The sequence below is a fragment of the Citrus clementina genome, unplaced genomic scaffold, assembly GCF_000493195.1.
Source record: "Citrus clementina cultivar Clemenules unplaced genomic scaffold, Citrus_clementina_v1.0 scaffold_6, whole genome shotgun sequence".
Lineage (NCBI taxonomy): Eukaryota > Viridiplantae > Streptophyta > Magnoliopsida > Sapindales > Rutaceae > Citrus > Citrus x clementina.
In genome coordinates, this window is record NW_006262139.1 from 13,049,586 (window position 1) to 13,074,294 (window position 24,709).

A 24,709-nucleotide genomic window follows, 5' to 3' on the forward strand; every position below is an offset into this window, starting at 1 on the left:
CAAATATCACGCGCTATTGAAAACTATTTTTACGGGGATTGATATTTTTATGCTATTAAAAATTTATTATCCAAGCAATCAACGGCATTTTTTTTAAAATATGCCGTCTTATTATATAGTGGAATCTTTTAACGGTGAATATTTTAATACCTTCCGTCTTTACATATTTTTAACAGCATGTAATTATAATATGCCGTTAGAACTCCACCGTAAAAACTCATTTTTGTTGTAGTGATTCAAATACAAAAATAATATTGATGTTGCAAATTTCCCTGCTTCAAGCAATAGAATTTCTTACTTTGAGAGAATAACTAAAGAAAATGGACCACTAATGAAAGGGTTGGATAGTGATTATTTAAAACATAAGCAATGCTAAGGGACCCAATTGAAAGGGTTGGGTAGTGATTATTTAAAACATAAGTAATGCTAAGGGACCCAATTGAATTCTCAATTAAGTCCCAACAAATCTGACATTTATTTATAGATGGTAAAATAATAATGTTATAAGTTATAAAATTCATCATCTAGTAGATAATTGAAATATAGTATTGAAAATTAAGTTGAGATTTTAACGTTATTAAAAAATGAGAAAAATTTATGATTGGAGTGCCATATTTGTAATTTTAAGAGCATTTATTAACAATTTTTTGCTAGACCAGGCACTCATGGGTCTGCCAGTGTTTGCCTCCAGAAATTCAAAATCAGGTGGTCAGCTAAAATAGAATATTAAAATCCACTCGGTCAAGTCCATGATGCATTAAAGTGTATGTACATACCTATAAAAGTTACATAACATTTAGTTTTCTGAAATATATATGCTTACTTTTTTTTTTATTATTAGAAATGGGCTCACTGGGAGCTAAGGCAGCACTAATCGGGAGTGTGCAATCCCATAAACATCCTTACAAAGTATGCCAACAATTTTAGGAGGAGGAGCAAGAAGAACATGCAATCCTATAGGGGAATTTAAGCTATAAGAAACAAGAAAATCAGCAGCACAATTTGGCTCTCTATACACATGCTCAAGTTGAACGATCCAATCCTGCTCTAATAATTTCTGAATAGCCTTGATAAGAGTGGCATTTTCATTTTCTGGAACAGAAGCCATTGTCAACAAATGCACTACACTCTTATTATCCACTCCAACTTGAATACGCCTAATACCATTTTCCATGCCATTCTCAAGCCATGCAACAGCCACCAAAGTTCAGTCGAAAGGACTGAACACGTTCCAAGGTTCACTATAAACCCCATGATCCAATTTCCAGTAAAGTCACGAAGCAAACCACCAGCTCCAGTCTGACCGCAACCTTTCTTGGCACCATCCGTATTTAAGCCAACACTCGGCCAAATAGGGGCTCTCCAACGTATCATTTTCTCCACTTTCTTTTGCTTTACACTCAGAGGTTGCTTGATACACCTTAGGATCTCATACGTCCGAGCTTTAATATCTGTAACTATAAAGCTGCTATCCCACTATCCATGATTAAAGAGTACATCATTTCTCCAATACCATAGACGCCACACTGTCACTCCAAAGCACACTCTCCAGTACTCTTGACTGGCAGTATTATTACCTCTCACCAGATTCATATGGAGCCAGTCCTTTAGCGGCCTATATATGCATACTTTTTAATCATATATACTTTTTCATTTTCGAACGCAATCAGTCTTAAATTGGGGTAACTCGATGTGATCATATCATCTTCGTATTCGGTTTTATGGTCAGGAAACTTGCAGGATATATCAGGTCGTGGGTGGCCCGAAAAATTTTTAAGCAATAATTTATTTGCCAATACACGTGTCAATTTCAGACTTGCCAGTATTTTTGGATAATTGACCAACCAAACAGGCCGGGATTATTTGTTCCACTTACAACATAAGGTAAATCAACTTGGAAATTGTTTTGGCAGCTTATAGTCCTATCTATTCAAGCAATAATACAAGGTCAAGGTAAGTTCAAAAAACAGAAAATTAAAAATGAAAATAAGAAATTCAAACTTTCCAAAATCTTTAAATTTGAACGCTTGTACATGTGAGTAGTTGAAAGCTTAAAGCTTATTATTACCCTGGGAACACAGCTGGCACATTAAATTTTAGTAGCGTGCAAGACCATTTCAACGTCTCTTAGCTCTTTGAAAAAATAAATCAGCCGAAACAAATCTGACTGTAAAATTTACGCCAAGAACTTCCAGGATTGCACAAAACCGCTGGAATTTTCTCAGCTATCCGTTGAAGGCACTGGGGACAGCGCTTTATAGATACGTAGGGGATGGAAGAAAACTAGACAGATGAATGGAATCAGTTTCCAGATTTTATTACTTTGTCATGTCAAAGGTTTACGTATGATTTTTCCGGCAATTTAATTTTATTACATCTAAAATAAGAGCATGTCCATCAATCATTTGAGCAATCAATCTTATTTAACAAGATATAACAAGGAAACAGATGTTGTAAACAAGAAACCAATTTTTCATGAATGTAACTCTAGCTATGCAAACATAACTTTGCCTAAATGGCACTAAGAAAAGAAGTAGGATTGGGAGGAATTGGGATTTCCACAGTTCCTTCCAGCATAAGCAAAACCTTCTTCATGGAAGGACGGAGCGATGGCTCATCAAGAATGCACCACAGTGCAACTTTGATCATCCTCTCCAATTGTTTTTCGTCAACTTCTTCATCTTCTACCAATTGGCTTAGGTTACCATTCTCGAAACACTGGTAAACCCATTCTTCGAGAATAACTTGATCGTCTGGAAGATTCGGATCCAAGCATCTTCTACGACAGATGATCTCCAGCAACACAACTCCAAAGCTGTATACATCTGCTTTCACAGTAATGGGCAGATTCCGGTGCCATTCTGGTGCAACATATCCCCTTGTTCCTCTAATTCCTGTAAATGTTCTAGTCTGGTCTGGCTTCATCAACTTTGCTAATCCAAAGTCTGAAATTTTAGCACACCTATTCTCGTCCATGAGTATGTTCTGAGGCTTTATGTCACAGTGGATGATCTGAGTCTCGCATTCATCATGTAGATAGAGGATTCCTCTAGCAATATCGCGAGCAATTCCCATTCTTTCAACCCAATTTGGTTGTTTTTCTGGATTGAAGAGTATATCAGCAAGAGAACCATTGCTCATGTACTCGTAAACCAAGATCTTTTTCGATACTTCGAGGGAATAACCAAGTAGACGGACAAGATTCCGGTGGTGAGTCCTCCCGATAACTTTCATCTCCGTCTGAAACTCTCTTTCCCCTTCAGCTAACACCTTCTCTAATCTCTTTACAGCTACTAATTGGCCGTTGATCATTGCCCCTTTATAAACCGTACCAGATGATCCTCTACCGACTTCTTCCTTGAACCCATCTGTCATCTTCTCTAGTTCTGCATAACTAAATGACAAGGGAGCAATATCCTCACAATATCTGGCACTGCCATTCCCTGGAATTCTTCTGTATGACCCAACATGGTATCTGTAAATGAAAATTCCAAAAGTGACCGCCGAAATAAGAATGACCACAGCAACAAATAAACAAATGATGACGATGTCTTTCCAGAGTTCTTTCTTATTGCCTTCTACGGAGAATGGTGCTTGAGGAGATGATGAAGTGGCATCATCTACTTTTACGAAAGCAATGCTTGAATCACGCAGGTTCCTTCTACCAAATCTCAAAGGAAGCCTTTGCATTTTGCATTCCTCTTCTTTAAACAGCGCGGCTTCACAATTGCAGTCCTCCAAACACGCTTGTTTGCACTTCTCTTCGGTTGTTTCAGATAGAACATAATACGAAACATCTTCCCACTTAGTGTTCTTCAGTTCTCGAATAGCTTTGTTTCCGCAACTTTCTGCGGTGTAATTCCGTTCGCAGCCCGAAGTAAAATTGCCTTGGCTAATTTGAACGAATCCTGGAAGACATGGGCAGTCAGGTATCTGATCGTTCAGAACACAGAAGCTGTTAAACCCGCAAAAACCAATAGGGTCACATCTATCACTTGTCGATTCCCATACAACTTGCCACGTACTATTTTGCCTCCTCAAATTGTAAGAATACAATCTGAATATCCCATCAGAATCAATTTTCATCAAATATATCATCCCTTTTGTCGGATTTTCTCCGCCAGTCAAATTGAAAATATTGACGCCAGTTGTATTCATCAGGAAAAGATGGCCGTTTTCATCGAGATTTAGGCTCACATTATCTCCTTTGTTGTATGTATTAGATGCCCAGTAAGCATGTTGAGTTCCGTACGGATTTATATTCGCATACTGTACCAGGTTTCCATCACCTTGCATAATAAGCAGGAATTTCCCTGTCGATGGATTAGTTTCTGAAATCCCTGGAAACAACTTTGTCCCCACTGAAAGACGTTGATTTGGCAAAAGGGTATCAGTCGGATGCTCAAAAGTTTGCCAGAGTGTCTTCCCATTAGAATCGTAAAGCACAAAGTTGCCAGAGTCAAGCATCGAAGCAGAAGAAGCAGACTGAGAATCATCAGCGATTAGGGAATCTTGGCTTTGTTGTGATGAACGCAAGACAATACTCCCCTCAGAATTGAAGAGCAAGGTATCATTTGTGGAGACTGGAGGATCGTCTCTATTGGCGGTCCACACTACAGTTTTCTCCGGAATCCCGGCTAGAAACACTCCAACGTAATATCTGCCGCTAACATTGCTCTGAGGATAAAATCCAAAGGCGTAGAGGCCGGACGGTGACCGCCATGATGAGTTTCCGATGGGTGAAAGAGAAGAGCCTATGCTTATATTTGAGCGTCTTTGTTTAGCTGTGGCTGTAAGACATCCAGATGATAAAATAAAGAATATGATTGAATGCTTGAAAAGAAAATGAAATCTCTGCATTTTTTTTTTAATTTAGTTTGGAGATTGGGGATGAAATGGAACAGTGATGAGCTTGGGGACTCGTTTTGATTTAAATTTATAAACCGAGGTCAACCAAGTCAAGTCCGGCTCAAAAACTCGAATATTCAACTGTAATGGTCCCATGTTTAAATTCTGGTTTAGAACTGGACGCACGTTTTGGCGTGTTGCGTGTAGACTGGTTTAGAATAGTTTTGTGGAGACTGATTGAGTCCCTCATAATTTAAATTCTGTTTGTTGGTCAGTCAAACAAAATTTGTTAAAATTCAATCATAGTTATGATTATTTTGTTTCAATATGGAAAAACTAATGTCAATCTATTATCACGTGTTCGGTAGTAATTAGTATTTTAGTTATGGATTATATATTAAGCGGAAAAGTAATTATAAGATCCTCATGCGTCTTTTAGTAGTAGTATATAGATATAATTGGACTTCTTTAGTTTTCATTTTTATTTGTTATCCACTAATTATTAAAATTAATATTTTTTTTTTGTACAAAATCATATCATAAGAGAAGATCTTATTCTATTTGGCAACAATACCGTGATAGATAAATATTCTATAAGGATATCTTATTCTATAATGCCGTAACAAAAATTACGACATCAATACCGTGATAGATATAAATATTGTAAATTACACATAAAATTAGTAAAGTAATACCGTGATAGAGTTTAATTATTATGGCCCATAACAATTAAACTCTATATATATGTTGCTTAGATTGAGCAAGAAAAATAGAATCATCTTAGAAAACAAGAAATCGTTCTTCCAAACAATATTTCTGCCGTATGAATTATGCCAAATTAATTAAGAATAATAATTATCTATAAAAAAATTTCAAAATCTAAATCTAATTATATATAAATAGTGATTAATTAAAAATAATTAGTGATTAAATAATAAAAAAATATCAATTCTCATTGAATTATTTTAGAATTCATGTTCATTTAACATTTTGAAATTCCTGCCAAATTTGTTTATACATCATTCGCATACGAGAAAAGACACCGGACTCTCAAGGTTTGTATAGTCACATAGACCCCTTTGTTTTAAACATAGTCACAAACCCTTTTTCACTATTATGGATGCCCTTTGAATATATTCAAAATTTTTATTATAAGGACAAATACAATATAAAGATAACATAGTAAATAAAATAACATTTGTATAAAAGTATAATATTGGAGTCAATTCAATTAATAAAATAATATATGTACTATGCAAATTACTTTTTCAAATTAAACAACTATAAATTTGCCTTGACATATTTTATTAATACAAAAATCCATTTAAGCAAAAAATTGGCTTTAAAATTTATTCTAAATATAGATATAATATTAAAAGATATATTATAAATAAAATAAATAAATTTTGTACATTATTTTGACATTAGATATAATTATTTTAAAATTATTAATCTTACAAACAAATTTTATTTTTGTTAAAATATATCTAATAGATTAATAATATTAAAAAACAATTCTACTTAACATTGAAAATAATTTATGCAATGTATATCATTTTATATACTAAATTATTTAAAATTATACTTGTATTTATTATAAAAGTTTAAAGTCAATTTTCGAATTATTATATAAAGGGTGCATGATGGTAGAAAAAGGTCAACCTTGAATGTTGCCTAATAACATTAAAGTCGGGGCTTGGATCATGTCTCCCGGTGTCCTCTGGTGTAGACAAGAAAGATCCATCATCCGCCGGGTACTCATCAGAACTGCGATCTTCATAACTGTGAAACTTGTAGTTCACAAGGTACCTAAAATATTTGTTCTCATCCCAACTAATCTCAATGTAGGGAGGTTGTCAAATCAATCTGGAGTTAGCCCCAGTTCCCAAGAGCATGCTTGAAAAATATGAGGACACTATCAGTAGCCCGTTTACTCAAAGCCTAAAGAGGATTCTCCTTACCATGCTCTGTTTCATTATGCGGGACATGAGGGACACTGGGGTGATGAATATCGAAGTGGACTTAATTGTCAGGTGGTGGCTTCAGTTGAAAATTGTTCAGATAGCTGGGCTTAGCGTTGATTTCGCCTTGAAACATGTGAAAACAATAGCGGATGCTTGTTATTTTCTAATAGATAATGAAACTGTTAACAGGGCAACCCTTTTACGAGCTACAAGAGGAAATAGCTCAGCTTTCTGGAGAGATCGATGAACGAAAGGCGAGAATCGAGAATCTGAAGAAGGGAGCATGAGACAAGATATATGGCCATGGTTCTGAACGATCGAGATTTGAAGCAATGCGCTTCAATGGAGCTCTGAGATTAAGGGGCAAGACAGCAGCCGACGGATTACTTGACAACATCCCAAAATCGTAGTCGTTAGTTAATTATCCATCATTTGTTTTCTGCAATTTTTCCATCAATTGAAGATTTGCAAATTGTACTTAATATCCCTGCTCAATTTCTCAATCACATTGTGGAAAGAGTTTCGCGATTTACAGACCATTTCAATCCTTGGAAAATGTACTTTCAAAATCGACCCTGTTATAATGAATTGAAGCAAAGAGTTAGTCATTGCAGTAAATATTTGCTGAAGAGAGTGCTTTTCCAATAAGGATTCCATAATTTATTGGAAGTGTAGAATGAACTTTTATTATGTTGTAAACAGGTTTTATGTTGTGGTAAAACCCGGTTAAATAAAAGCCCTTCTTCACTTTAACCTCACCTGATAATTTCTTATTTGCTGAATTCAGCATATAAGGCCGTTTGATTTATAAACACCTCTCATACATTATAAGCCACTTTTCGCAAATGAACACCAGTGCCATAGTTCCAGTACAGTGGCTGTCATTTACTTCAAGAAAATGCAAGTTCTCTGCAACCGACAGCAATTGCTTTCAAACTGCTATTACTGAAGAAAAAGCAGTTTCTTACAGAGATTTGGATCTACAAGTTGTTTACAAAATTGTCCAATGCACCATCTCAGCAAATCCAAATAATTCACGTATAAACACTTGGCAAGGGACGTGAATCCCACTGTTGAAATGTTGGAGCACTGTCTCAAGCTTTTAACAAAGGATCATTAGATTTCATCTCATTCCCTCTCGAAATCAAGTCCTTGACCTTAGGGAGAGTACTTAATACCAATAACCAAACATAGTGAACGCCTTGTCAGTGCGGCCAAGCCCAGCCGTCGTGCAGCGTCAATCATTAAGTGAGTGGTGCAGCCGCAGCAGCTGAATCTTTGATTGGAGCGACGGTGTCATTTGAATTCGAACAACAGCGTGGTGCGGCTGTGGTGCTACGGTGAGATTCGAACGGATTCACGCGCATATTTCATTTTTCCATTTAGGTATTCAAGTGTTTGAGTTGATGGCTCTATAAAGCCAAATAAATAAATAATAATAATAATCTATTGAAATCATTTTCATGAAATCTAGAAGTGTAAAGGCGTTGATGTGAGAGAGAATGATTAAGAGGATAGTGGAGATTGTGGTGTTGAATTGGTGAATTTAGGAGATGGGCTTTTTTTTTTTTTTTTTAATTTGTTGGTTTGTTTGTTGGTTTTAATGTTTGTGTTCTGTTTTCTAGCAATTGTTTTGGGAATGAGGTGAATGTTAAGATTTGGAGAAGAATGTAAAAATATTGGTGATTTGAATTTTTTTTTAAAAAAAAGAAAATCATGGCTGATTCTTGCAGGAAGAAGATGATCGCTGCTAGAACAGTCAGTTACTTTTGTTTTTTTTACCCCAATGTTTCACTTTTCCAACTCTTGGTGATTCAGGGAAAGCCTGAGTTGGTGGCTGATGATGAAACCAAGATGGCACAGATGGTTTGCTCTCCTACAAACCTTAATATATATATATACCAAATCAATATCCTGCACGTTCTAGTTTCCAGCCGATATACCAAATTTATTTACCAAATATTTGTTAAGTTCTTTAAGCAAGCCTAGCAACAAACATTCATCTAAAGGCTAGGGTGCATACACAGTATCAGATCTAGATCCCAGAAATGGTGCTCTGAAGGAATATGTTCTAAGTCAAAATAAAATTGCTTTGAAAGATATACTATTGTAATTGACAGTATAGGGAGTAATAAGATTTATAAAAGGGGTTCCCAGAATGACAGCATAGTGTATGTCATTTGTAAGAACAAAAGAAGTTTTAAATTCAAACCCATTGTTATGAATTGAAGCTTTAACTTTAGAATTAACTTTAAGTTTTGAATTGTTGGCGGCAATGAAAATTCTTTTGATGAAAGACAGATTCCCACTAAAGCCCGTTCAATCCAGATGAACATGGAATTGGAACAACACTGTAAAGCTGAAATAAGTGACTTAGAGTTCAAAGGACTTATTGTTAAATCTCAGTCTCCTTGGTCTTGTGCCGCATTTTATGTTAATAAGAATTCCGAGATTGAAAGGGGAACACTTAGATTGGTTATAAATTATAAACTCCTTAACAAAGCATGCTAGATTAGGGAGTATCAGGGGCGATTTGAACTTTGTTAGACGAGGAAGAAGCAGCTTCTATCCTATCTAGTTGTTCTCTAATGGCTTTAGCAAAATCTGATTTTGACTCTTGAACAAGCTTTTGACTAATTTTCGAAACATGAAAAGGTTTGAAAATAGGCTCCTTAAGCTTTTTGTCAGAACCCGATTTTGATGGAACAGGGGAAACGGAGGAAACAGCTATAGTTGACTTTTGAAAATGATTTTTTATTCTTGTCAACTACTTTCCTATAGTATTTAAGTTAGTATTACAGAAATTATTTTGTTGAATAATACTACTTAAATTGGCATCAAAATCATTAGGTTTAGGGACTTTATACGGTGAAGCTCTAATTTGGACAGGAGGTTCACCGTGATCAACGGTTAAACTCCGAAGAGGTGGATGCTCAGATTCTATGGTTCTATTACTATTAGAAAGTTTCCACTCAGGGACTTTCTTCCTAATAGTAATAGGGTTTGATTCTTTAAAAGGATAATCAATGTTGTTGTCGGAAGAATGTATTTCGAACCAATCAAAAAACAATATATGAACTTGGTGTAAATTAAAAAATTCATAATAAACTTGTTGGATTTCTTTCCTTTGATTTAAAAAATGTTTGAAAAACCAAAGTCTTTTTTCTTTATTATTTTCTGAATAAAAATCATTATGAAGAAGATTTTTATCTAATTCAAATTCTTTTTTAATGACATTAATAACATTTTCGGTGATAGCAGAAAACGTTGGGGAAGTTGGAGGAGAAGGTTCCTTCTCGTCCTGTTTTTGTTCATGTTGACTACTAGTATAGATTGGGTGTGGAACACTAGTAGTATAGTCAACAGAACGTATAGAGAACTAGGTATATCCGAAGTAGAAAACCTAGGTTGGCTCTTTACTGGCTGGTAACGGAGATTTATAACAAAAGGGATTTTTGTAAATTTTCTTTCTAATGAAGGAATGCTTGAGCACGACTCTTTATCAAAAAATCTGGTTGAATTAGATCTCCTGAAAGATAGTTTGACTCTACCATCAGAATACTGAGTCACATTTTGTAACTATGTATTTGGCTCAAGTTGTTTTGGAATCGCTGGTGGAGCGGCTCCTTCAAGAATCCATTCCTCTGGAAGGTGGACATCTTTCCATTGGATTGGTTTTGGAATGACTGTGTTGGCTTTGGACAAATCAGTCTGCAAGAGAAGAGTCTCATCTCTTTTTGACTGGAATTTATGTTGCGTGCTAAATGCAGAAATCATGGCTTTATAAGAAATCTTAAAAATTAATGCAACTGGGATAGATCCCTTAATCATATTGTAATTATGTGTTTTAATTTGTAAAATCATACTTTTCAAAATGTTTTTATCTTTAAGAGAAATTATTATGTTTGGATAACAATAAAAAGAAATTGGACCTTTACAAAGACTAGATTCGATGCTACTTAGCAAAGAATTATCAAAAGAGATGAATCGGCCATCTCTAAGGACAGCAAGGATAGAAGTATCAAGGCCTTCTTTTGTCAAAGGTTTTATTCCAACTTGAATTAAACCGATGTGAATATAATTAAAATTCTTTTCTTTCAGTTTCTTCAAAGATTTTTCCGAAAACAAATGGATTGTTTCGAATGGCTCAGAAAGAGTTATATCACGTTCTTCGATCTTTATTACATAATCATTTTTTAAAAAATCAAGTTTTTTTGTTTTGTAAATTTTTTCTTTAGAAACTTTTGGAAGTTCCCAACAATCAATTGCTTTATCAAAGTTCTCAATAATGAATTCTTCTGAACTCACAACATGCTTTGAATCACTAGTCTTCTCGGAAGAAGAGCTAGAAAAGGACGATGTTCTACATAATAGAGGATCCATGGGTGAAGACCTATGAAATGTTTATGGTCTTGTCAGAATGGCTACAAGTATAGTTTTACTACCCTAAGTGGATCACTTATCCTAAAACGAGACTTACTACCAGTAAGAAATTCACCACACAAATAAGATTTCAAAATAAAACACAAGTCTTTAAACACAAAACTCTAAACTGAATTACACTATCCTCCCCTTGGCTCTGATACCAGAAGGAAATAGGATCGAAGGATGGATGTGCTTTCGTTGGAAGTCAAAAATTAAGAACCCAAATTAAACAATGCTTGGATTGGGTCGGCTTCGTCAAAATTTTAAAATAAATTACCAGCTTTTTTAGAACGCGGTTGATCAAGTTTTATCAAAGGTACATGGCGTTGTATCTAGATCGATGCAGAGCCAAGTTTGCCTTTGGAACCAGTATTCCAAATAATTATTGTTTCTATGTAAAGTTTAATTGTATATGAAAAAAAAAGAGTAATTATTTTCCCATTTCCTTTGTAATCGTATTTTCTTTTTATCTTCGGGTGGTCCCCTGGACACAAGTTAGAGCGCACATGTCTCTTCACCCGTATTATACTTATATAAAGCCTGTATTCTACAGCTCCGCTACAGTCTACAGTGAAGAGTTTCAAAGATTACTGTATGCTGCATCTCCGCTACAGTCTACAGTGAAGAGTTCCAAATATTATTGTATGCTGCATCTTCGCTACAGTCTACAGTTTAAAAATTTTTTGTATAAAAATTGAGAGGAAGACTTAGACTCCTCAGGTTTTTCATTTCGAAGTTTAGAGCTTCTTTCTCTTCTTTCTCTTCTCTCTTCCTTCCTTCTCTCTTTCTCTCTCTGGGAATCAGGAATCAGAAGGGTTCAAGGAAATTTTTCTATTTACAGAATAGTTCCTTACCTTCACAATTAATTTCCCTTTCTTCTCTACAAAGAAATCAATCAATGTAAGCATTTCAAGCATTTGTAAATTTTATTTAAAGCTTTCCATGTATGTTTAAATTTCTGTACTTTAATTTCCGCAATTTAATTTAAAGCATTTAAATTTTATGCATCCTTAGCAGACTGATCTGTATCAGATCTGCCATAAAACTGCTACGTTCCTCTGAGGCAACGAGACCAAATCTCAATCCTCAGTTGTATTTTTCTCTTCTCCCTCCATTCCTTCAGAGCACCATTTCTGGGATCCAGATCTGGTACTGTGTATGCACCCTAGCCTTTAGATGAATATTTGTTGCTAGGCTTGCTTAAAGAACTTAACAAATATTTGGTAAATAAATGTTATAAATTATAAACCCCTTAACAAAGCATTAAAATGGATTAGGTACCCAATACCTAATAAAAATGATTTGCTTCAAAAACTGCATTATGCTTTCATATTTTTAAAATTTGACATGAAGTCGGGTTTTTGGTAAATTCAAATCCATCTTAAAGACCATTATAAAACCGCTTTTACTGTCCCATTCGGACAGTATGAATGGACGGTTATGCCATTTGCTTTAATATGCCTCCATAACCTAAATCAGATGCATTAGTTTCAACTATTTTAGGTAATGCAGGATTAGCAAGATATAAACATGGAATGCATTTAACAAAATTCTTTATAAGTTTAACGGTTCTAATATGCTCATCAGTCCATGCAACATGATTCTTCTTTAATCGATCATGTAAAGGTTTAGACATCCTATTGATATTTGGACAAAAGTCAAGTACATAATTTAAACTTCCTAGAAACCTTTGTAATTGAGTTTTATCTAAGATTTTATATGGGAATTTGTCTGCAAAGACAAGAGAACGCTCGATAGGAGTAATTGTTCCTTTGGAAATGTGATGACCTAGGAATCTGATCTTTGTTTGAAACAAGGAAACCTTGGAACTAGAAATGGCTAGTCCAGCCTTTCTGGTGGCCAAGTAAAAGGTTTTTAAATGTTTGAAATGTTGGTCGATGGTTTGAGAAAAAATCAAAACATCATCTATGTAAACAATGCAGAATTCGGAAAAAGGGTTATAAATGTCATTCATGATTCTTTGAAATTCCGAAGGTAATTTATATATATATTTATTTATTTATATAGGTTACAGACCCTTAATTGAAGGGGGCATGTTTTGATAATATGGGTATCTAAATTATGATTAAATAACTTTAACATGAAGTAACTTAAAATGCTCTGTATAGCTTATGTATTAATATATCTTGTTAATTGTATAGCTCCTATTTCATACTGGGTTGCTGTATTAAGAGTTTGAATACTGTGGAATCGGAAGTAACGGTGAAAATTTATTGAATTAGGTTATGACAATTTATTGAATTAGGTTAATTACAATTAACGCTAGTGTTACTCATGATTGCAAAGTTGTATTTTTTTATCCGATTTTGTCCTAGGAATGATATGAGAAGTTTGAAATATGGTGCTTTACTTAAGATTTTATATGTCTTCTTGTGAATTCACGCATACTTACTCATGTCTCACATCTTCTCATTGGGTGCTCAGAATGCATTTTGGTACTTGCATGCAATAACATTGAGGGGTGAATGGTGATGGCCTCCTTAAATGGAAGAAATGAATGAATGGATTAGGAGAAGCCACAGTGAGAGTGGAGTGCATTTGAAATTCCTATCACACCCATTTGGATGCACTATTTTCCACTCTTTAAAGTACCTTTATCCTTCAAATTAAGTTGAAAGTAGTTTTGAATTTTGATGATGGAGCCTTAGACTCTTGAAGATTGCGATGTTGCTGAAGAGCATGAAGATGGCGTGATTGCTGAAGATGCTGAAGCTGGTGTTGCTATTGTTGCTGTAATAGTGAAGTTGAGGTTAGTAGTAGCATTGTAAATGGCGGTGTTGTTGCTGCTGAAGAGAGCATGCATGGTAAGGGATGATATTTGACATTATTTATGGATATAGCATAACTGTTCTTATTCTAATATTCAACATTAATTTTACAAATGAAGAGAAGCCTTAAGATTGCTGCTTGCTGGGGAAAGAATAAGTGAAGAGAAGCTGAACCAAATCTTAGAAGACATGCTTAAAGTTTTTTTTTTTCCAATAAAAAAGAGAAGCAACATCGCAAAGACTACTTATTGGTGCAAAATTAATATTGGGAAGAAGAATAATCCATGGGAAAATGCTATGTAGATGCTCCTAAGATAGAGATATATGAGTATTGTAACTAAGTTAATATCTTGGTTACTAATTATAGTGAAGCACATTTATTTAGATTCTTATTAGGTTTATTATTTTCTTGGAACTTGCTGTGGACAAAGAATTTAATATGTCAAGTGAATTGTGTCTATTGTACATCAACTTTAACATATAGTAAATCAATAAAAGATTCAATTTTAACAGTACCAGTATTTACATCAATAAGAATTTCAGAGATACTATTCAGATTGTATATTTGAAACCTTAGTGTTCAATAAATTTGAAATTTATTAATAAATTAATATTTTTACATTATAATTTATTAATAAATTTATAATTTTTATAACTAATAACAAATATTTAAATTTGAATAAATTTGAATAATATTAATTTAAAATTAATAATAATATAAATTATATAAAATATTAATACAATATAATATTTAATTTAAATTAATCACAAAAAAATAATACAGTACAATGTAGCACCAAACATTATATAATATTATTATAATACAGTGCTAATGCAATACAACATAATACAATACACCAGCATTAAAATAATGCAATACAATATAATACAATATAGTATACCAAACGCACCCTGAAAGAAAGTAATGCGACCTAGTTAATTATGTGGATCGGTCAAAATTTGATAATTCAGCATACTCTACAACTTAATTGGTCTAAGAAGATTTTGGTTGCAAATTCCAGAAAGTTACTTTCATTGTCCCACTCAACACGGTTTAATTTCTTGTATGATGGAAGAATGATATTAAGGTCAAATGCTCAAGTCTTTTGCACAATATGCAGTACCAAAAAAAAAGGGGGTCAAATGTACTATGCAAGTCATTGTGCTTTGACAATATCAAATGCAATCGTGGATTTAGCATATGGAGGAAAATATGGCCAGCGACCAAAAATCATATATAGACCACATCTTTTTTCCGCATCCATTATTGACTAGAGTTACGTTTGCTTGCTTGGGTCATTTTGGCCTCGGGGGCTAGGATCTTAGAATCAATGATTTTATTGCATCAAAGAATATTAGACTTTAAATGAACAATAAATAAATAAAAAGCAACCAAGTGCAACCATATTATTGTCAAAAATAAAATAAAATCCGACCATATGAAAAGATAAAAATTCTAAAGGTTTTCTAAAATTAGAAAATATTAAAGAAATTGTCTCTGAATTGTGAGTTCCAAAATGATATACTTTGGCTAAAGTTCAACCAAAAAAAAAAAAAAGGTGCTAAAATAATTCTGATGCCAATAGTTCAAAATCTTCTTGATAAGGATTGTACCTTACATCATATATTAATATGCAGTTAAATGTAGCTTTTCAAGATTCATAAGCAAGACATCATACAAACCCGATTTGGATATACCGTAAGTATAGTTGGATCATGCTTTTAAGTGGGTTTGAATCCAGACTTTTACTACCACCCTTAGAAGTTTAAGCAATTGAACCCACGAATAGCAACGGTTTGCTCATATATATATGAATAAGACTTTCAAATAAAATTTGAGACATGTTAGTCCGATTGAGAAAGTGTGAACCTAAATCAACCATTTACTTGACTTTAATACAAAATCAAGCCGAGAGTTTACTTTGTGTCAACCACCAAATTCACTAAGAAGTCCCTTAGCAATTACTACAAATGAAAGCAAGTAGACAAGAAGCAGAAACCCTTTTGACATTCATTATAAAAGCTCACTCCAATAGGCAAATGAACTAAAATTTAAAAATAACAAATTAACAATATATGCATAAAGCTCTAATGGCAACAAAAACCTTCATTATCATCTTATTTATCTATATGTTCTCAACGTCCAGAGCTCAAACACCACAATCCAACATAACCACAAGTTCCACTCTTTACACAAATTCCTCTCCAAATTTCTGGCCTTCTCCTTCTGGTCATTTTGCTTTCGGATTTTACCCTACGGGCAATGGCTTCAGGGCTGGAATATGGCTTATTGGCAGCGGCCCAGCAAATGACATAATTGATGTATGGACTGCTCGACGCACAGACCCCGTGGTCTCATCTGGTGCTGCTCTCCAGTTCTCTGTCGATGGCAGCAAAGTCCTGCTTCGCAACTCCAATGGCGAAGTCCAGTTGATAGCTGAGCCTACTCGAACAGCTGTGGCAGCTGCAATGCTTGATTCTGGTAACTTTGTGTTGTGTGACTCAAGCTCTCAAACTGTTTGGGCTAGTTTTGATCATCCAACAGATACCCTTTTGGTAGGCCAAAAGCTAGCTAAAGATTCGGAGTTATATTCAAGCATGTCTTTAACCAATCAGTCTATTGGCAACTTCAAACTCTGGATGCAATCAGATGGGAATCTGAATGCATTTCCACTGAGAAGTATCCAAGATGATAAATATGGTTATTGGTCATCTTATACTTCAGGAGCTGGACATAACGTAACATTGAATTTAGACCAATATGGTATTTTATATCTTGGAAATTCAACTGGGTTTATTGTAAAGAATTTAACTGACGGTAGACCTTCAGTAAATGGGACAACTTTGTATCGAGCTACTCTTTGATGTTGATGGCGTTTTCAGGCTTTATCAGCATCAAATCGGGACTAGCGGTAGCTTTAGCTCCAAGATATTGTGGGTGGCAATCGTTGATGAAGATCGTTGTGTAGTGAAAGGAGCTTGCGGATTGAACAGCTACTGCAGTCTTAATGGTACAGGCATTGCTTGTTTTTGTCCTCCGGGATTCATTTACATTGATCCAGAAAAGCCTCAAGAGGGCTGCAAGTTAAATTCCACAATAGAAGATTGCCTTGAATAAGAGTGGCATCTGTTACTGTTGGAGAAAAATCAGTTTTTTTAAATTTTTTATAAAATCGTTCTCATAGAATATATAAGAATTTATAATTTAAAAATCGTACCTTAAAAATTTGATTTGGCTTTTTTCACTGAAGTGATTTAGGCTCTCAGATCACGATCTGTCACCACCATGCTTGTTAGTTCACGAACTGTCACCAATGATCTTCTAGGTTATGACTCAGATTCAATCTGCACTTGATGTGTAAGCGTCTTTATCACTACCAAAGCAACTAACACGAGAAAATTTTTCTCTCAATAATAGAAAGAAAATTTTTTTTTTCTGATCTGTATAAAGTAACTACTCTCTTTTTCTTTAGAGAAAATAAATATTTTTATATCTCTCTTTAGTGAAAACACTAGGCTCCAAATAATGAAAATCAAAACTCACGATACTTGCTTTTTCTATAGGAACCCACCTTGTAAAATAACATAAGGCCTATTACACACAAACTAATTAAATACAGTCTCCCACTAAATGATATATTTAGGCTTTTGACCCAAATAACTAGTTATCTTTCTTATTAAACTAGTAGTGGTCAATCAATTAAATGAGCTAACCCGGGGATCATTTGGGAACATACAATAGTGTCTATAACAATTAGGACTGTAATTAAAATAGCCTAATTATTTAATTCCAAATCTACTCAACTAAAAAATTGGAATTGACCTTCATAATTGTATGCTCGAATAATAATTCGTCCCAAGCCACATTGATTTTTTTACTGCACAATCTTTTGTACTACATCATTAATTAAATCGATATCTCAACTGTCCAATTAATTTAATTACATCTTGTTCATTGATTTTTACTGGTTTTCTTTAATGATCATTTTCAACATACTAAATATGTTAACACACTCTGGCCAGAGAATTCTATGATCAAGTACCGAAAACCCATCAAGAGATGTGTTGTACAAATTTTATATTGTTAATCTATAACTCCAATACGCATAATTGCTCTCACCAAGATATCGGGTAATCTTGACCACAAGTATGTGTTGTGCCCATTGGTAACTCAAATGGAATAACAATTACAATCATGAAATCATAATTAACTCAAGATTAAGATTAGAGTAAAATAATGCCTATGAGATTTAATAAGTTTGACAGTTATTACAAAGTTAATTAAATCTCATATGTGATCTTGTTCAATGTAGTCGTACTACATCAATAAATTCATACATGATTAAGACAAATCATTCAATGAATTCATTACAGTCTATACCTAACTAAAGTGTCCAACTTTATTTATCAACTGCGAACTAAATTTATTTAATCATAAGATAACTTGTATTTATGTCTTCTGTGAATCGACATGGTGATCACATAAATACATATAATATGATTAAATGAACTTTAATCAAAATATTAATGCAATTAAGATATTTGAATAAAATACTTCATTTATTTTATGGGAAAATATCCACCGTTCACCCGTTTTTTACACATTTTTCAAAAATACACAATTCCTTCATTTTTTGGCTGGAATCCACCTAAAGTTACATTTTGTTTCACTTTTCCACTTCCGTTTGAAATCCGTTAAGAAAACTAACGGAAACTTAAAAAAATGATCATTTTACCCCCAAAACCAAAATTACAATTTCACCTTAAAAATTATCAAAAATAATAAGATTAAATCTAATTATTTTTTCCATTGGTCAATAAAGAATTAATTCCACAACCATCAAATGCAGGTTTTTTTTTAAAATATATCTGTAATTAGAATGCTAAATTATAACAGTAATATTAAAAATAGTCCAATCTTACAAACTATCAATTGAATTTAAGATAAGTAGAGTTTTATTATTCATTGAATTATAATCTCTGGTAGTTAAGTTTGTTTGTACTTCATTAACGTACCAATAATGATATTCATCATTAAATCTTATTATTTTTGGCATTTTTTTAGGGTGAAATTGTAATTTTCGTTTTGGGGGTAAAATAGTCATTTTTTAAAGTTTTCGTTAGTTTTCTTAACGGATTCCAAACGGAAGTGGAAAAGTGAAACAAAATATAACTTTAGGTGGATTCCAGCCAAAAAATAAAGGAATTGTGTATTTTTTTAAAAAGGTGTAAAAAACGGGTGGACGGTGGATATTTTCCCTTATTTTATTAATAAGAAAAATTGTTTATTACAATTAAATAAACACATATGCTTTTAAAAAGCATATTTTCCCAACAATCTTCCACTAGCTCTCAAAGCATATTTGGCATCTCACGCATGCCCATGGATTCTAAGTGCAAGTTAAAAGGTTTCCCAGGTATGGCCTTAGTAAAAGGATCTGTCAAGTTTTGCTGTAACGCAATCTGAGTAACATCCACATCACCTCTCTGCACTATATCCCTTATAAGATGATACTTCCTCTCAATATGTTTTTGTTTCTTGTGGTTCCTTGGTTCCTTAGATTGAACTACCGCACCACTATTATCGCAAAATAGTTTAAGGGGGGCAGTTACAGCAGGTACCACCTCAAGATCTTGTAGGAACTTGCGGAGCCATACAGCTTCTTTTGCAGCTTTGGATGTAGCCATATATTCAGCTTTAGTTGTGGAGTCTGCGATACAAGATTGTTTCACATTCCTCCAACTAATAGCTCCAGTTCCCAATGTAAACATATAGCCGAAGTTGATTTTCTGAAATCCTTATCTGACATAAAGTCAGAATCAGTATAACCCATGGAATGAGTTCATCACTAGAATACACAAGCATATAATTTTTAGTTCTTTCAGATACTTCATTATATGCTTGACCGCAGTCCAGTGTTCAGATCCAGGATTAGATTGATATCTACTAACCATCCCTACCGCAAAACAGATGTCTGGCCTACTGTAAAACATGACATACATGAGACTTCCCACAGCTTCTGCATATGGAACTCGTCTCATTCTCTCTATCTCTTCAGATGTTTTAGGTGATTGATCCTTAGAGAATGTAATTTCATGTCTGAATGGTAATAAACAAGTCTTCGAATTTTCCATGCTAAATCTAGCTAATATCTTATCGATATAGACCGTTTGAGACAATGTTAAAGTTTTATTCTTCCGGTCTCGTAGTAATTTGATATCAAGAATATAACTTGTTTCTCCCAAGTCTTTCATATCAAATTGTTTTGCTAACCAACTCTTTATTATAGTCAATACTCCTATATCGTTTCCAATTAGGAGAATATCGTCTATATAAAGAATTAGGAAGGCTACATATTTTTCTTGAATTTTCTTATACACACATGGTTTATCAATGTTCTGAATGAATCCAAACGATTTAATCGCTTGATCAAATTTGATGTTCCATGACCGGGATGCTTGCTTCAATCCATAAATGGATCTCTACAACTTATATACCATGTGTTTTTGGCCTTTTTGTATAAATACATCTGGTTGTTGCATGTAGATGTTTTCTTCAAGATGCTCGTTAAGAAAGACAGTCTTGACATTCATTTACCAAATTTCATAATTTAGCACTGCAGCAATAGAGAGCAGAATCCTGATAGATTTAAGCATAGCAACCAGAGAAAATGTTTCCTCATAATCGATTCACTCTTTCTGAGTAAACCCTTTGGCTACTAATTTTGCTTTAAATGTTTCCACCCTTCTGTCTACTCCTCTTTTTTCTTTTGTAGATCCACTTACACCCTATAGGTTTTACTTCATTTGGTACCTCTACAAGTTCCCAGACTTTATTGGAATACATAGATTCCATTTATTGATTCGTGACCTTTTTCTAAAATTCAACATCTCTATCTATTAGAGTTTCGTTGTAACTAATGGGATCTTGTACATGTTCATCTGAGATAGCCATATAGGTTTCTCCCAAAAGTATGTATCTCGCAGGTAACCTAGTTACCCTCCCACTACGACGAGGTTCTAAAAGTGATGATTGTTCAGGGATAATCCTATGTTGATCATCTGGTTGTTGTTGTTCTTCCTGTTCTGTAACAGGCGTTGAAAGCTGAGCACGAACCTGATCACCTGACAATTCTTCAAATATTACCTTATTCTTAGGTTTGAAGCTATTCATATAGTCTTCCTCGAGGGAAGTGAAATGTGTGCTCACGATCACTTTCCTATCTTGAGGACTATAAAATAAACCTGTCTTTGTTCTTTTGGGATACCCCAGAAACACACAAACTTCAGAACGTGAATCCATTTTGTCTGCCTTTAGTTTCAGCACATGTGCTGGTGATCCTTAAATACGGACATATCGTAAACTTGATTTGTGACCTGACCATAATTCTATTAGGGTTTTAGGCATAGATTTAGATGGAACTAAGTTCTAAGAGGTAAACAGTAACAATAATCATAATGAGATCGTATATATCCATTAAAGCATACGTGGCCCCCTTTTGATTTGCATCCCCATCCAACCGAAAAAACAAAAAACAAAAACGAAAAACAAATTCTCACAATTCAACCTCAAAAAATCAAAATATCCTAAAACCATAAACCCTTGCTCTTCTCCTTTCTCACAACTCAGCCATCAGCTCCCCAAAACCCTGATTAGGGGGAAAACATAGTAAAAGGAGAAAAGAAATCATGAGCTCGTTCAGCGGCAGCAACTTCGACAATCTTCTTCTCCAAACCCTTATGGGTCGCCTTCAAATCCGGCCACCAAACGGCACCGTTCCGAATCCATTCCTCTCTCAGCAATCCCTCGAAGACCTTCTCCTCGACGCCGCCAATCTCTCCGATTCTTCATCAGACGATGACGACTCCAACAACAAAACCCAGCTCGCCAAAGAAGAATCCAAGCTCGAGAAGGAGATTATCAAAGTCATCTTATCGGGCAAAATCGACTCGCTTAAGCCCAACTCCGGCCAAGCCGTGACCATCGGAGAGCACCACATATGCCTCGGGTTTCACGAGGAAACGGGTTCGGATTATCGGGTCTGGGAGTGGCACGGCCATATCATGCTTTTTGATGAGGATAATGGTTACACGCCTGAGTATATTTATGGGAATTATTTCGAGAGATTGCAGGGGAAGGTGCCACGTGGCAGTGGTGGAAGTGTTGTTGAGAAGAAGAAAGAAAAGGAAGAGGAAGAAGAGGAGGAGGAGAAAGTTGGGAATTTGGGATTGAGAGAGCTGATTGATGGTGGCGATTCGAATGCGGGCCGGATTCTTCATCGGAATATGAAAAACGGCTCTCCAAGGTTTGTGTGAAAAACCAAAATATTTGTTTTAAATAATATTTTTGTTTATTATTTAGCCTATGGTTAGACAGAGGGTGTTATTTGCTGCTAAGTGATAAGAAGAATCATGCTAGTATAATGATAAGAAGATACAATATGATCATGTTATGTTAGTCGAGGTTTTATAGAGGATGAGTTGGATTTTTTCTTTTTTTAATAGTTACGGTGTCTTTTTGTTGGTTGTGAGGGCGATTTGATGACTATGACTGATGACTTGGTGGTTCTGGCACTACTCTTATGGTGCTTGTACTAATGATACTGTGGTTGCTGAATCTTTTGGGTGTTATTATGTGTGATGGTAATGTTAATCAATTGTGACTGATAAGGTTCATTTTGTCTTTTGGTTTATTTCTCAGCTTGAACTTGGTGCATTGGATATTTTGTGAATGTATGTAAATTGTTATCATAGGGAGGGATGTCCGTCCTTTGTTTGTCGTTGGGAGATAAAGTTGCATTATATAGCTTTCTTCAATGAAGAGTTGTATTAATGATTGTTAATGAGCAATCATTAACAAGCGTGGGAGTTATTTTAGGTGCCAAACTGATGTTTCAGCCGCAGTTAGTGATGTTAAAATATACTTGTTTGGTCAAGTTGAGAGTCTCATCTGTCGGAGCATTTAATAGGTTAATTATATTGCAATATATGCTTGGCCAATGGCATTGTGTGAGAGATATCTGCCTTGATGAGAGTAAAGTTTACAAATGGATTAATAAAGTTAGTCATTAGCTCTGAGATAAGCTTAAAAGTTTCGGTTGAAAATATTTTTTGATAACTCAGACATTTAACTGTTTCCATTTTAATGAGATTCGCTTGTTAATATGTTGCCATAAATATGGGTTGGTGTTATTTTGATTCGCTCACTAACATAATACATTGCTCGTAGACACTTGAGGTTGAGCTGATGTCTGTATCGTTCACGTAATGAAAAAGTTGTATTATGCATGCATGTTCTTGTTTTGGTGGTTCAAATAGTCCTGAGGGACACGTACTAAAGAAACTACTTTCTTTTCAGAATTACTGGACTTTGTTTTATATTAGGTTGATTCCCAACCTCCTCTAGGAACCCTGTATAAACTGTAGATTGCTTATTTTATTTGCTTGGTTGATACATTTTTAAAGTCAGATGCACAACTATTTAGAGACAATTCTATAAATACATTTTCGTCAATAAAATTCATGCTTAAAGTGTAGGTTGCATTTTAAAATTGTTACACGTTTGTTGCCCTTTCCTAAACCTACCTGGCCCATGCTTCTGACATGCCAGGATTTTAACTTTCAAAATGTAATCTGAAAATGCAGTGAGCATTGGATGGAGATGGATTTTCTTTTTAATTTTTTTCCAGTTCTAAATCCATCTTAATTGTTTTCCAGTTCTGTCTAAGTTGCTATCTTTATCGGTCTTTATGAAATTGTATGAGCATGCAATTAAGTTCTAAAAGCATATTTGGTTTCTTTGTGTTTTCCCCTCTGAATTTGGGCAGGTTTTAGTGAAGATTCATTACTTTGTTCATTCACGTGGTTGTATTTGGTAATCAAAGCTGCCCTTCGTCATCCTATTTCAATTAGCCAAGTAAAGATTGAGCAGCAATCAACAGATTACGCACAAACACTGGAGCAGTTCCAGGGTTTATCTGTTGTCTTTCATAATTTGAGTTTCTTCAACGCATGTTTGACAGCATACAAAAGGCTGGTTTTCTGTATCATGAGACATGATCATCATGCTCAAGTAGGCTCAAGTAGTCTCCAAATATTTTAGCTGAATAACATATGCGCATCAATTTACTTGTTGACTTTGTAAATCTTTATGCCATTTGTTCTATTGGTGTTTGTAATCCAGCATCGCGCCTGCTTTATATTTGCTTGAAGATTCCAAACTTCCATGCTGAGACAGCTCATGCTCTCACTAAATTACATGCTTATTCTATCTTAAATTAATAACTTGGCATCTGCTGATTTTGTTTTCCTATGTTTTGAAGTATCTCTCTGGCTATGGGTTGCTAAATCATACCAGTGCTACTTCATTTTGTTTACCCTTCATTGGATGTGAAAAAAGACAAAGAAAATTCATTTACTAGCATGCGGATTTTGTTTTGGTAAATGATTAATTGCATTTGTTATCTAAGTTTTTGGCAAGTACTATTTTTACACCTTCATCTGATAATTCACCGTTATTACATAACTCTTCTGATATTTCTTCTGCTAAATATTTATTAGAAATCTTAGGTGGTAGCATCTCAGCCTTTTATTATGAGACGTGTAGTTGATTTTCAAAATAAATGAATACATGACGTAACATAATTTGTTTGTTGTATAATTAATATGGTACTTTTGATATAT

At 34.4% G+C, this 24,709-nt stretch overlaps 3 protein-coding genes across 3 annotated transcripts; 2 read left to right on the forward strand and 1 right to left on the reverse strand.

The window, feature by feature from the left end:
- Positions 1-2,406: 2,406 nt before the first annotated feature.
- On the reverse strand, positions 2,407-4,890 carry LOC18038075 (G-type lectin S-receptor-like serine/threonine-protein kinase LECRK2). Its single transcript, XM_006428957.2, has one exon. The coding sequence runs from the start codon at positions 4,858-4,860 to the stop codon at positions 2,512-2,514; it is 2,349 nt and encodes a 782-aa protein (XP_006429020.2). The 5' UTR covers positions 4,861-4,890; the 3' UTR covers positions 2,407-2,511.
- A 3,638-nt stretch (positions 4,891-8,528) lies between these two features.
- Positions 8,529-17,144, forward strand: LOC18038201 (G-type lectin S-receptor-like serine/threonine-protein kinase LECRK1). The gene is made up of 4 exons (XM_006428958.2): positions 8,529-8,678; positions 13,907-14,007; positions 16,174-16,818; positions 16,910-17,144. The coding sequence occupies exons 1-4, from the start codon at positions 8,529-8,531 to the stop codon at positions 17,142-17,144; spliced, it is 1,131 nt and encodes a 376-aa protein (XP_006429021.2).
- Positions 17,145-21,546: 4,402 nt separating this feature from the next.
- On the forward strand, positions 21,547-24,208 carry LOC18038202. The gene is made up of 2 exons (XM_006428959.2): positions 21,547-22,332; positions 23,854-24,208. Exons 1-2 carry the CDS (start codon positions 21,716-21,718, stop codon positions 23,858-23,860), a joined length of 624 nt encoding a protein of 207 aa, XP_006429022.2. The 5' UTR covers positions 21,547-21,715; the 3' UTR covers positions 23,861-24,208.
- The last annotated feature ends 501 nt before the right edge of the window (positions 24,209-24,709 follow it).